The 14,753-nt window shown below is 36.2% G+C and overlaps 1 protein-coding gene across 1 annotated transcript in view; it reads right to left on the bottom strand.

Moving 5' to 3' along the window:
* Positions 1-14,753, bottom strand: part of dock3 (dedicator of cytokinesis 3) — a 597,933-nt gene that overhangs the window by 208,549 nt on the left and 374,631 nt on the right. The window contains exon 38 of the mRNA XM_062544851.1: positions 3,477-3,625. Within this exon, the coding sequence (XP_062400835.1) occupies positions 3,477-3,625 (149 nt within the window). The remainder of the gene's footprint in view (positions 1-3,476; positions 3,626-14,753) is intronic.

Below are 14,753 nucleotides of genomic sequence, written 5' to 3'. Positions count from 1 at the left end.
TTAGTCCTTTGAGTTTGTGATGTGTTATGGTTTGTATAATAGTATTGTTTTGTTATAATTTGTCTATTGATAGAATTTGAAATTTATTTTGCTATTGTCCTTAAATTTAGCCATACCATGCTTTAGTTATTATTATCATATTTAATTAACTGAGTGACTTATTTGATTGCTATTCTCATTTCACTGTTTTATTTCTCATTAGGTTAATGCTTAAAATTATTGTTCTACTGATAATATTACTATTCTCCCTAGTTTGTAATTGTTCACTGTTAATTTAATTTGTATTGTTATTTATTTGTATGTCGCTTTGGACAAAGGCGTCTGCTAAATAACCATAGCCATAGCCATAGCCATAAAATGTTGATTAGCTAACTTAGCTAATGATTTCTAGCAGTTACGCTAAAAATGCTAATTATGCTAGCAATGCTAACTTTACTAACAATGCTAACCAGGTTGATTAGCTAACTTAACCGATGATTTCTAGCAGTAATGCTAAAAATGCTAACTATGCCAACAATGCTAAATTTGCTAACAATGCTAACCAGGTTGATTAGCTAACTTAGTTGATGATTTTTTGCAGTTATGCTAAAAATGCCAACAATGCTAACTATGCCAACCATGCTAACTAGCTAACTTGCTAGTGAGGACTTTTATTTTGAAACATTTGTTGCTAGGGTATCCATGGTGGCCACTATCAGGAAACAAGAAGTTACTGCAGTATAATCATGTTGGTTGCTATGGAAACAGTCATAAACACTTAATTTTAATGGTTGCTATGTTGGTTGCTAGGTACATGGAGGTTTCATGTAGTTGACTGGAGGCATAGTGGGTGATAACTGACAGTTGGAATGGTTGAACAGTTCAATAGTTGAGTAGTTTCAATGGTTAAATTATTTAACAGTGTATTATTGCAGTGAGGACCTTTATTTTGAAACAGTTGTGGACAGAGGAAGTAGTGAAACAGGATCTGTAGTCTTAATGAGATTGTATGCTTAAAGCCTGAGACAGAAGGTGCCTCTCATAGCGTTTACGCGTCCTCTCTCGCTCCTCACTGATCTACATAAAGAATGATGGAGCGGCAACAATGGGATAGTCTAGCCCTTCTTCTATCTTTCTTTATGTAGATCATTGAGGAGCGAGGGAGGACATATAAACGCTGCTTGAGAGGGACCCACAATAAATACTTTAAAAGTTGTATGTAGATAGTCTAATTAATGTTGATAGACAGAATGTTTAATGGATGTTGATAGGCAGATTGTTTAATAGATATTGATTGACAGTTTAATGGGTGGATGAGTGAATGGTCTGAAGAAGATGAATGGATAGAAGGTTGGATGGAATGTGCCTTATATTCTTGTTAAGAGAGACACTGATACAGCTCTCTGAGAGTAGTTGATACAGGTGTAATCAATTTAACTGGCTAGTCTTAAGAGAGCCAGAGTACTCTTAAAGCCTGAGACAGAGTAAATAATTTAAAAGTTGAATGTAGATAGTCTAATTAATGTTGATAGACAGAGAGTTTAATGGATGTTGATAGACAGATTGTTTAATAGATGTTGATAGACAGTTTAATGGGTGGATGAGTGAATGGTCTGAAGAAGATGAATGTATAGAATGTTAGATGGAATGTGCCTTATATTCTTGTAGAATGGAGAGACACAGCTCTCTACTGAGAGTAGTGGATACAGATACAGGTGTAATCAATTTAACTGGCTAGTCTTAAGAGAGCCAGCCTGAGACAGAGTAGATTGTTTAAAAGTTCAATGTAGATCGTCTAATTGATGTTGTTGATAGGCAGACTGTTTAGAATGGGTGGATGAGTGAATGGTTTGAAGAAGATGAATGGATAGAAAGTTGGATGGAATTAGGAAGACTTATGTTGATACAGTTGATACAGGGGAACAGAAAATGTAGTCTCAAGAGCCTGAGAGAAAGAGAGAGCTGCTGCACCTGGACTGGCCACCTGGCGTAAGATTCTAATTGCTGCCGTGATGTCATAATGAGCAATGTTAAGTCTATGGGGGAAATTGTAATAGTTTTTAACTAATAGTTTAAAAAGTATAAAAGTTACAAAGTTGAAAAATACATTGCCCACATCGCGTAAGTAAGACCTACGGGACAAAAGTTGAATGGAGTTTCTACGTTAAGCGGTTGAAGCTGAATTGCGTGCGTTAGAAGAAGAATAATAAGAAGATGAAGTTTAAGAATAGGAAGAACAGTACAGTGCATTTTCATGCACTGTAATAATAAGAAGAAGAAGAAGAAGAAGAAGACCGAGGAAGAACAGTACAGTGCATTTTCATGCACTGTAATAATAGTTTCAAATAAAGATCTACGGCATTATTAAGTATTTCCACGTTTCACTGTATGTAGCCTATACATAAACAAAAGTAAGTCACAATATAAGGAATAACGTCCAATTGACAAGTCACCTGTGTTAGTCACAGGCCACGTTTACATGACGTTTTTTAATTCCAAATTAATTATTTGGAATTAAATAGTTCGGAATTAAAGAGGACAGAATGGATGAATTGAGTATTGCATTGTGTTCTCTGATGTTAAAATAGTATATATTCAAATTTGATTTAAAAAAATAAACTCAATTGCAATTTTACAAGACTAATTAAAACCATATATTTAGGCTGGGTATTGAAATGGTCTGTTTGACTAAATGGCGACCTCTTTGGCAACCCCAATTGAACTGAATTGTCTGACATCACAAGCAAGCAGTTTTGCTGAATCACCCTTTTTTTAGTGTCTATTTCTAAGTTGCACAACCTCTCATAATTCATGAAAACCAAGAAAACAATGATTTTCATTCTATGTCACCTTTAAAATATTCTCCTTCAAGTTTACATGGAAATAATAATTCCGAATTGATGTTTACATGGAACATACGTTAATTTGGCTTTATTTAATTCCGCTCAACATCTGGGGGTCGGGAAGGGTTCCAATTGGACAGGCGGCGCATGAATGTTTTCGTAGTCATTTTGATAATAGGCCTACTATTTAACCAGCAGCTCGAGAATAATATCAAGCTTCACGTATGCTAGCCGAGGAGGAGAAGAGTGTCGGAGAAGGGAGAAGAAGATGGAGCCGAATTTGCAATGAAACGAGCATGCGCTTCTTCTTCTTCCTTCTCGTACGAGCATGCACCAAACAAACGGAATAAACTTTAAGCGGAATAAAAGGTTTACATGATCAAGGAATTAGTTAATTCCGCTTTAAAATCGAAATAAACCACCTTACTTATAATTAACACACACACACACACACACGCCCAGACCGGGAGGACAGGAGACACAAAGTTAATAGTCAACACTGTGAAATAATCAAAACTGACAGAAAATAAAATAACTGGATAACGTGGAGAATGTGGATAACTCAAAAAAATATATTGCATGATTGTCGTCACAATTGCAGCTATCTTGTCACTCTTGACTATAATGGGCCATCGAGCTATATGACAGTCTTACCTTGCCCTTGTTGAAGTAATGGATGACCTTGCGGCAAAGGCCTTCTTTGCGATGCCACTCACTCTGAGTTGGGTAATGGAGGAATTCTCTCAAGGGACGTTCTTCCCACTGAAGTAGCTCCCAGTACAGAAGCAGGGTGAATGCCGCCTCTACACACAAACAAGAACTCAACATTCTTGATTGCAGTAGCTAATATTTGTCTTTTGATCCAGAATCTACAATTTCCATACATCTATATTGCTGGGTAGACTAAATAGAGTGATGCATGCATACATACACACACACACACACACACACACACACACACACACACACACACACACACACACACACACACAAACACACAACGTTCCCACACACACATACACTCATAGGTACACCCCCCATGTATAATTACTGCTGCAAAGTATATAATGGCCGCTGTCAATGGCAAAAAGCTTTATGCTTTTTTTATGCATTCATTTTGATTTATTAAGCACTTCTAATGGGTTATGGTTTGTATATTAGTATTGTATTTTCATTAGGTCGTTCATTTAATTGGCATTGTTGTTTATTATTGCTTTTCTCCTTAATGTAGCCTTACCATCTTATATAACTAGACCTCACTGAAGTTTAATTGAATACCCCTGATGTAAATTCAATTCAATTCAATTTAATTCAATTCAATTTAAAAACTGTATTTATCCCCAAGGGGCAATTTCTCTATGCAGAATTCAACAAGAGAACACAGCGAGTAGTCAATCGCTTTGCTGTGCATCGTATTTCTGATATTTGCTGTTATTACGATGTGCTTCTCTAAACCTTCTCGCCAGGAGTTGTGTCTAAAGGGTAGGCTATTAGCTAATTGAGCCTGGTGCCCAACGGCCGTCCTGTGTTCCCCAAGAGAGAGACTTATCTCGCCAACGACTTCGAGTTGTCTTAGGCCTGTAGCGAGGAGTCGATGACGTCGACTAACCGACTTCAAAATATCGTCGACGTCATATTTAGGCGTCGACATATCCCCAGAAAAAAAACCCCCACTTGAGTCACAAAAACAAAACAAAACAAACAGTTCGCACTTCCTCAAACAACAAAAACCCTGCACAAAGCCCTGAAAAACTGCTCGCCTGAGGTGGTCGAATGGGAATACTTACTTTAATTTCACGTTTGTGTAGTGTGTCGTGCAGCTTGAGCTGAGTGCACTTCGGTAGTGCTCGCTAACTATCCTAGCGCTCTGCAGTTTTTTCGTGCTTGTTTGGTAGGCAGTTTATGTTAGCTTGTCACTGGCAGCGAGTCACCTGTGTATTGTATTTGTTAGCATTTATTGTTGGCTGGAATGGCTAGCTGACGGCTGCATAACACAGCTCCACTAACCCGGCCGGCACGAACAAACAGCATACGGAGTTAACTCAGGTTGTGGTAATTTACGCGTTAGAGGGGGACGCCCACCAGATGCGTACGCGACTCGAAGCGCAATGGAATGCCATTCTAATATTTCCATTAAAAAACGTAGCAAAATATGTTAACGTAGGTTCGCCAGTCAACTACGGAGCCAAACCATGTCCAGGCCAGGGCTGTGCGCAGTGGTCATGAATCAATGTTTTATGAGCACTGAGAACATTTAAATGAATATCACATCCAAGTGTGTTAGGTGCGGCTCGTATGAGTTGCACTAACGTTACCAAAGATTTTCAATGTTGTGTAGATATACAGTAGCCTACTCTACAAGCTTTTAGAACATGAAATGCATTGTTAGACTTGACATTAACGTTACTTTAAAAGTAACTACGTTAGCCATCAAGAAAAGCTAATCATGCCATAGCACTAGGGTTGCCAACCGTTCCGTAGGTCTATGTTCAATGGTGGTATGAGCGTTCATTGAATGCATGCGTGTGCACGTTTGAGTGACAGAAACCGAAACTGAAACTACACAATAACGTTGTTGGCAAAGCTCCGCTTCAACCTGTTGGAAGGCTATTTTAACTTGCATAAAAACAGAGCAGAGACTGTACAATAGTCTACATTGTTTAGCATTGAGTAATGTTAAGTCAAATTTGAATATAACATGGTCAAAATATTGTAGCTTTAGTCTTTCATTTAAAGATCTCCAGATTAGTGATTTCCGCCTGTATTAATGTTTCCTGGATCATTACATTCAGGCATTCAAAATAAATTTCACTATAAAGCATATCAATGTGTTCTCCATTTGCCTACCAGAGTAGGCTATGGTGGTTGCATGAGGGAAACATCCCAAAACAATAGCACCCATATAATTGTTGTTTTCAGAAGTAGGCTATTTCTCATGCAACCATGCAAAAGCATCCCCATTTTATTTTCTCATAGTTGGCAACCCTACAGTACATAGCAAGTTTTGCAAAGAGTAGATTTAAAATGTCCCACTGTCATAACTGTTGTTCCAATACACATTGATATTGTGTGTTCAGGACAAAGCAAATATTTTTATCCTGGTGATTTTTGTATATACTATATTAAGATTTTTATGGATACATTATGATTTTTATTAATCGAACAACAGAAAAATAATCGTTAGACTAATCGTCCAATTAGTCGTTAGATTAGTTGACTAATCGATAAAATAATCGCCCGAATAATCGTTTTAAAAATAATCGGATACCCCCAGCCCAGTGTGTCTGCAGCTCGAGCCCTACACCTCAACCGCCTGTCCTGGAACGCTGGGTTCCCTACGCTCCAGGAGAAACCGAACACAAACAGAGAATTCAGACAGGAAAATAACAGAGCTTGGCTACGTGACGGAAACCATCTAGAACGGACAAAGTTGACAACGAGAAAGATAACATCAGGAACGGACTAAGTGTGGCTACGGGAAGGATAACAGCTGGAATGGTACGGTGGCGACAGCTTGCGTCTGGTCACTACTGACATACTGTACTCGCACCACATACAGTATTATCGCTGCAGCTGCATATACATGTATTGTTTTATATAATATTTTTTTATATTTATTATGGTATGGATCACTATAAATCTATTCAGTAATTTATCTATCTACCTGGGTAACGGTATTTTAAATATTGATATTCATATATCTCTCTTTATCCCTTTCACTCTTTTCTAAATACATGTTATATTTTGTTACATTGAAACCAAGTACAGTATATGGTACAATTTATTTGTTTAGAATTTCGGTAGCACTTCCTTTTACAGTCCCCTAATTACTAGGTATTTACCAGGTAACAACATAGTAATATTAAGTACTTATGTGGTAACTAATATAGGTAAAAAGAGGGTAACTACAGAGTAAATATAAAACAATTACATAGAAATGTCTTAACTATTACAAAGAAACTATTCTGAATTAATGTTTAATTACTCCTGAGAATGTACAGGTTACTACAGAATAATTATGACACAATTACTACATAAAAAGAAAGAAATTATGGCCATGTTCCCTAGTAATATCATTCAATATTTCAGCCATTCCATTACCTACCATGTAATTATGTGGTAACTATACTGGTAAAAATGAGGGTAACTACAGAGTAAATATAAAACCATTACATAGAAATGTCTTAACTATTACAAAGAAACTATTCTGAATTAAGGGTCAATTACTTCTGTAAAACAAAGGTAACTACAGGATAATTATTACGCAATTACCACATAAAGAATGAGAAATCATGGCCATGTTACCTAGTAGTACCATTCAATTACTTATATAATATGTAATTGTGCTACTTTGGCTGGTATTAAAATGGTATTTACTGGGAAAGAACAAAGTTGTTTCTAGGAAACTACATTCTTTATTTCCCTTTTATTTTGCTGTCATCACCAGCACATAGGCCTATACCCATTTATCATGCATGGGTTTATTCAGTACTTACCTCATAACAACAACTCCATCAGGGTCCATCTTCCTTATTACTGGGTCATTGTACATACTGATTAAAATGTACTTGGTAAATACATGGTTGTTTCCATTTTACTGATGTCCGCACCTAATTGTCACCATGCATTTTCTGCAATATTACCTGATTAAACTGCACTAATTTCCAGGTAAATAAGATGAAACTGGACTGGAAAAGAAAGCCTGAATTTTTACCATGTTTTTAACAACCACTTACCAAGTAATTATACAAAGACATTTATTTTTAACTCCAACCTACCATGTATACATTCTGCAATATTACCAGGTTATAAATAAGTAAATAAGACGAAACTGGACTGGAAAAGAAAGTATGAATTGTTTCCATTTTATTAACAGCTTCTTTCTAACTAATTACACAATGATCCATTTATTATTAATTCCATCCATTCAAGTTATGACCGTGCATTTTCTTCAGTATTACCAGGTTATTCACAAGTTTTTTCTAAGTAAATAAAATGAAACTGGACTGGAAAAGAAAGTCTGGATTATTCCCACATTGTTAACAACTGCTTTCCAAGTAATTACACAATGATCCATTTATTTTTCATTCCATCCATTCAAGTTATGATCATGCATTTTCTTCGGTGTTACCAGGTTATTCACAACTATTTTCTAGGTAACTAAGACGAAACTGGACTGGAAAAGAAAGTATGAATTGTTTCCATTTTATTAACAGCTTCTTTCTAACTAATTACACAATGATCCATTTAATTTTCATTCCATCCATTCAAGTTATGATCATGCATTTTCTTCGGTGTTACCAGGTTATTCACAACTATTTTCTAGGTAACTAAGACGAAACTGGACTGGAAAAGAAAGTATGGATTATTCTCACATTGTTAACAACTACTTTCCAAGTAATTACACAATGATCTATTTATTATTAATTCCATGCATCCATTCAATTTATGACCGTGCATTTTCTTCAGTATTACCAGGTTATTCACAAGTATTTTCTAAGTAAGTAAAATGAAACTGGACTGGAAAAGAAAGTCTGGATTATTCCCACATTGTTAACAACTGCTTTCCAAGTAATTACACAATGATCCATTGATTTTTCATTCCATCCATTCAAGTTATGATCATGCATTTTCTTTGGTGTTACCAGGTTATTCACAACTATTTTCTAGGTAACTAAAACGAAACTGGACTGGAAAAGAAAGTCTGGATTATTCTCACATTGTTAACAACTACTTTCCAAGTAATTACACAATGATCCATTTATTATTAATTCCATCCATTGAAGTTATGACCGTGCATTTTCTTCAGTATTACCAGGTTATTCACAAGTATTTTCTAAGTAAGTAAAATGAAACTGGACTGGAAAAGAAAGTCTGGATTATTCTCACGTTGTTAACAATTACTTTCCAAGTAGGCTAATTACACAATGATCCATTTATTATTAATTCCATCCATTCAAGTTATGACCATGCATTTTCTGCAGTATTACCAGGTTATTAACAACTATTTTCTAAGTAATTAAGATGAAGCTGGACTGGAAAAGGAAGTATGAATAAATTCACTATTTAGGTTATTCTTATTTACACATTCATCACGCATGCATTACACTCAATCTTCAATAGTTTTCAATAGGCTAACTTTCAGTTTCAGGTAGGCAATCGAATGTAATACAACCAACATCCAAGCAGTAAATAAATCATACATAAACATTGCTTTTGCTTTGCATTAAAATAAAATACCACTATAGCCGACAGTTATTCAGTAAATACATAAAAAATGAGTACGCTACCCAACCAGTTGTCAGAGTTCATGTTGCAGGCCTGTAACGTTGCTAGTGTGCGTTGAAGCCTAAAACCAAAACGGCTCTTTCACGCCACTCCAGCAGCGCAACAGACAACTCACTGTGCAGGCTAGTTATGGATGGACAGACGTCTTCAGCGAGGCTCGTGGTCCGTGGAGATTCGGAGAGAGGAAGAGTGCGAGTGGCCGTGCAGGCTATATCACACAAAGTCATTCGTGCTAACAGCTAGGTCTTGCTGACTAGCTGAAGAAGGCTTTATACTCACGGGAAACTCTCGGTCGCAGTCCTCGAAATATTCACTTCCAACACAACTTCACCGTCTAGCAGTAATGTTTAAGTGAGTCTTTTACCCACTAAACACAAAGGCTATACATGTGTTAGGCTGCAGTAAACTTCTCCCTCTAGACAGTCATTCTCCCTTCTTCTCACCGTGCTTCTCCGTGGTGTCGTTAGTTTCTCCCTCATGTATTTCCTGACCCTTGACATCTAGCTCAATTTTCATTGGCTCAAATAATACAAACGTAGGCCTAACACAAAATACACATTTCCATTCTTTTCACTTTTAGAATCAAAACATAATATCTTGACAACATTTCAGTAACTATGACATTATAAGCTAAATATTTTCAGCCTACCCATACTGAAAACGTTGACTCTTGTAGGCACGCAGTCATGTTTGTTGAATTTCATGCATTGGTTTAGATGAAAATATTTTGTGTATAATTTCATAGTTACTGAAATGTTGTCAAGATATTATGTTTTGATTGATAATTAAATTATATTTTGTTTATAATGAAATTATAAGCAAAATATTTTCAGCCTACCCATACTGAAAACAAGACAAGAGTCAACGTTTTCAGTATGGGTAGGCTGAAAATATTTTGCTTATAATGTCATATAGCCCACTGAAATGTTGTCAAGATATTATGTTTTGATTCTAAAAGTGAAAAGAATGGAAATGTGTATTTTGTGTTACGTTTGTATTATTTGAGCCAATGAAAATTGAGCTAGATGTCAAGGGTCAGGAAATACATGCGGGAGAAACTAACTACACCACGGAGAAGCATGTGAGAAGAAGGGAGAACGACTGTTAGAGGGAGAAGTTTACTGCAGCCTAACACATGTATAGCCTTTGTGTTTAGTGCAAAAGACTCACTTAAACATTACTGCTAGACGGTGAAGTTGTGTTGGAAGTGAATATTTCGAGGACTGCGACCGAGAGTTTCCCGTGAGTATAAAGCCTTCTTCAGCTAGTCAGCAAGACCTAGCTGTTAGCACGAATGACTTTGTGTGATATAGCCTGCACTGCCACTCGCACTTTTCCTCTCTCCGAATCTCCACGGACCATGAGCCTCGCTGAAGACGTCTGTCCATCCATAACTAGCCTGCACAGTGAGTTGTCTGTTGCGCTGCTGGAGTGGCGTGAAAGAGCCGTTTTGGTTTTAGGCTTCAACGCACACTAGCAACGTTACAGGCCTGCAACATGAACTCTGACAACTGGTTGGGTAGCGTACTCATTTTTTATGTATTTACTGAATAACTGTCGGCTATAGTGGTATTTTATTTTAATGCAAAGCAAAAGCAATGTTTATGTATGATTTATTTACTGCTTGCATGTTGGTTGTATTACATTCGATAGCCTACCTGAAACTGAAAGTTAGCCTATTGAAAACTATTGAAGATTGAGTGTAATGCATGTGTGATGAATGTGTAAATAAGAATAACCTAAATAGTGAATTTATTCATACTTCCTTTTCCAGTCCAGTTTCATCTTAATTACTTAGAAAATAGTTGTTAATAACCTGGTAATACTGAAGAAAATGCATGGTCATAACTTGAATGGATGGAATAAAAAAAAATGGATCATTTTGTAATTACTTGGAAAGTAATTGTTAACAACGTGAGAATAATCCAGACTTTCTTTTCCAGTCCAGTTTCATTTTACTTACTTAGAAAATACTTGTGAATAACCTGGTAATACTGAGAAAATGCACGGTCATAACTTGAATGGATGGAATTAATAATAAATGGATCATTGTGTAATTACTTGGAAAGTAGTTGTTAACAATGTGAGAATAATCCAGACTTTCTTTTCCAGTCCAGTTTCGTTTTAGTTACCTAGAAAATAGTTGTGAATAACCTGGTAACACCGAAGAAAATGCATGATCATAACTTGAATGGATGGAATGAAAAATAAATGGATCATTGTGTAATTACTTGGAAAGCAGTTGTTAACAATGTGGGAATAATCCAGACTTTCTTTTCCAGTCCAGTTTCATTTTATTTACTTAGAAAATACTTGTGAATAACCTGGTAATACTGAAGAAAATGCACGGTCATAACTTGAATGGATGGAATTAATAATAAATGGATCATTGTGTAATTACTTGGAAAGTAGTTGTTAACAATGTGAGAATAATCCATACTTTCTTTTCCAGTCCAGTTTCGTCTTAGTTACCTAGAAAATAGTTGTGAATAACCTGGTAACACCGAAGAAAATGCATGATCATAACTTGAATGGATGGAATTAATAATAAATGGATCATTGTGTAATTAGTTAGAAAGAAGCTGTTAATAAAATGGAAACAATTCATACTTTCTTTTCCAGTCCAGTTTCGTCTTAGTTACCTAGAAAATAGTTGTGAATAACCTGGTAACACCGAAGAAAATGCATGATCATAACTTGAATGGATGGAATGAAAAATAAATGGATCATTGTGTAATTACTTGGAAAGCAGTTGTTAACAATGTGGGAATAATCCAGACTTTCTTTTCCAGTCCAGTTTCATTTTATTTACTTAGAAAATACTTGTGAATAACCTGGTAATACTGAAGAAAATGCACGGTCATAACTTGAATGGATGGAATTAATAATAAATGGATCATTGTGTAATTAGTTAGAAAGAAGCTGTTAATAAAATGGAAACAATTCATACTTTCTTTTCCAGTCCAGTTTCGTCTTATTTACTTATTTATAACCTGGTAATATTGCAGAATGTATACATGGTAGGTTGGAGTTAAAAAGAAATGTCTTTGTATAATTACTTGGTAAGTGGTTGTTAAAAACATGGTAAAAATTCAGGCTTTCTTTTCCAGTCCAGTTTCATCTTATTTACCTGGAAATTAGTGCAGTTTAATCAGGTAATATTGCAGAAAATGCATGGTGACAATTAGGTGCGGACATCAGTAAAATGGAAACAACCATGTATTTACCAAGTACATTTTAATCAGTATGTACAATGACCCAGTAATAAGGAAGATGGACCCTGATAGAGTTGTTGTTATGAGGTAAGTACTGAATAAACCCATGCATGATAAATGGGTATAGGCCTATGTGCTGGTGATGACAGCAAAATAAAAGGGAAATAAAGAATGTAGTTTCTTAGAAACAACTTTGTTCTTTCCCAGTAAATACCATTTTAATACCAGCCAAAGTAGCACAATTACATATTAAATAAGTAATTGAATGGTTGAAATATTGAATGGTACTACTAGGTAACATGGCCATGATTTCTCATTCTTTATGTGGTAGTTGTGTAATAATTATCCTGTAGTTGCCTTTTTTTACAGAAGTAATTGACCCTTAATTCAGAATAGTTTCTTTGTAATAGTTAAGACATTTCTATGTAATGGTTTTATATTTACTCTGTAGTTACTAGGGATGCAACGGTTTTCAATAATTTATTGAACCGTTCGGTTTGGCCTGTTCGGTTCAATAGACTCACCTAAACCGCAATATTTCGGTATACGCGACATTAAACTTTTTATTTAATACAAGGTTATTGCGCGCGCGTAGCCTGGGAGCGATAGAGAGGAGTGCTTAGGACCCGGGGGATGCGTTTTCTCTGACTGTTCAGCTTGCCTCTCGTCAACCTTGCAACAACCAATCAGAATTTTACTGAATTTCCCAAGAGCCAATAAGCGCGTTGAAATGCAAATGAAGGAGTCATGTGAGAAGAAACAAACTTTACCGGCGGCTGCATGATCATGGCGACATTTGAAGTAGCCCACGAACAAGGCAAAAAGACCGTCAGTAAACAAAGCACAGTGTGCATTGCAAGCACTGCTTCACAACGATCACCTAATAAAGGTAACACATCCAACATGTCGGCCCACTTGCGCCTTCATCACCCGGCTGTAACCTTAAGTGGAGCAGCACGGAGAGTTAGTTTGCCACCGAAAACCCAACCATCCATTGCTGCAGCCTTTCGACAACAATATTCCTATAATTCCCAAAGACATAACGAATACGACGGCGTATTAGGGCCACGTATATATACTTTGTAAAGACGCAAATTTGCCACTTTAGAAGGTCGAAAATTTGCCACATTATAAAGTCTGTGTGTAACAGTGTAACCGGTGGTTTCTGCCCTGCGTTGATTGCTCGCTAGAGTAGCCTAAGAAAGCGTGACGCCGACACAGCTGAGTGTATTCTCTTTTTGATAGTTTACTGGAAAATATTGTAGGGATGGGAGGTTATAGGAGATGGGGAGGCTGACATGTCATTCCAAACTCGGGTCATTTATTTTCCTGACGTTGTACATGCTATGTTTGTCTATGTTTACATTTTTTACGTTCATAAAAGAGGACAGGGCAGGCACTCCCAAATCAAATATCCATTTGAAACTACACATAATACTACCTCACCAATTATTTTGAGAAGATTTTCAGAATTGTTCACTACTTTTTTGAGGGTGTATAACAGTTAAGTATTTTCTTTAAATGTGTGAAGAACAGTGAGTTTATTAAATAAATAACTACACATTACTTTATGCTGCACTGCACTATGGATAACATTGCCTGTTTATGACAGAAGGCAATGATGGTGTTCTTTTCTTTTAATACATTTTTGTGATTCTGCTTCATCTGTGTCAGGCTATGCATTTAATATTTTCTCTGCAAGTGTAAGTAGAAGCACATTGTTGATTTGAAATAGAAAAGGCAAATATAGCCTCCTGTATGCTAGAGCCAAGATAATATTGATATATTGAAACCGAACCGTTACCGTGGCCCAAAAACCGTGATACAAACCGAACCGTGGCAAAACTGTACCGTTGCATCCCTAGTAGTTACCCTCATTTTTACCAGTATAGTTACCACATAATTACATGGTAGGTAACGGAATGGCTGACATATTGAATGATATTACTAGGGATTATGGCCATAATTTCTTTCTTTTTATGTAGTAATTGTGTCATAATTATTCTGTAGTAACCTGTACATTCTCAGAAGTAATTAAACATTAATTCAGAATAGTTTCTTTGTAATAGTTAAGACATTTCTATGTAATTGTTTTATATTTACTCTGTAGTTACCCTCTTTTTACCTATATTAGTTACCACATAATTACTTAATATTACCATGTTGTTACCTGGTAAATACCTAGTAATTAGGGGAAGTGCTACCAGAATTTCAATTAAATTGAAAGACTCTCCCTCTCTGCAAAACTCTTAATATATAACAGTAGAGGGTTACATCATTTCTCTATTCATAAATGGCTTGTTTGCCTCAAGAAAATACCATGAAGCTTCAGGCAAACACAAACAGCTGTAAGTCACTAATTGTTACTGGATGACTCCTCCACCTCCTGAGCCACTGCTGGCTGTTGTAACAAAAACTTCATACTACA

The sequence above is a fragment of the Sardina pilchardus genome, chromosome 9, assembly GCF_963854185.1.
Source record: "Sardina pilchardus chromosome 9, fSarPil1.1, whole genome shotgun sequence".
Classification (NCBI taxonomy): domain Eukaryota; kingdom Metazoa; phylum Chordata; class Actinopteri; order Clupeiformes; family Clupeidae; genus Sardina; species Sardina pilchardus.
The sequence above is the reverse complement of the archived record's forward strand: the minus strand, read 5'-3'. Positions and strand labels throughout refer to the sequence as shown.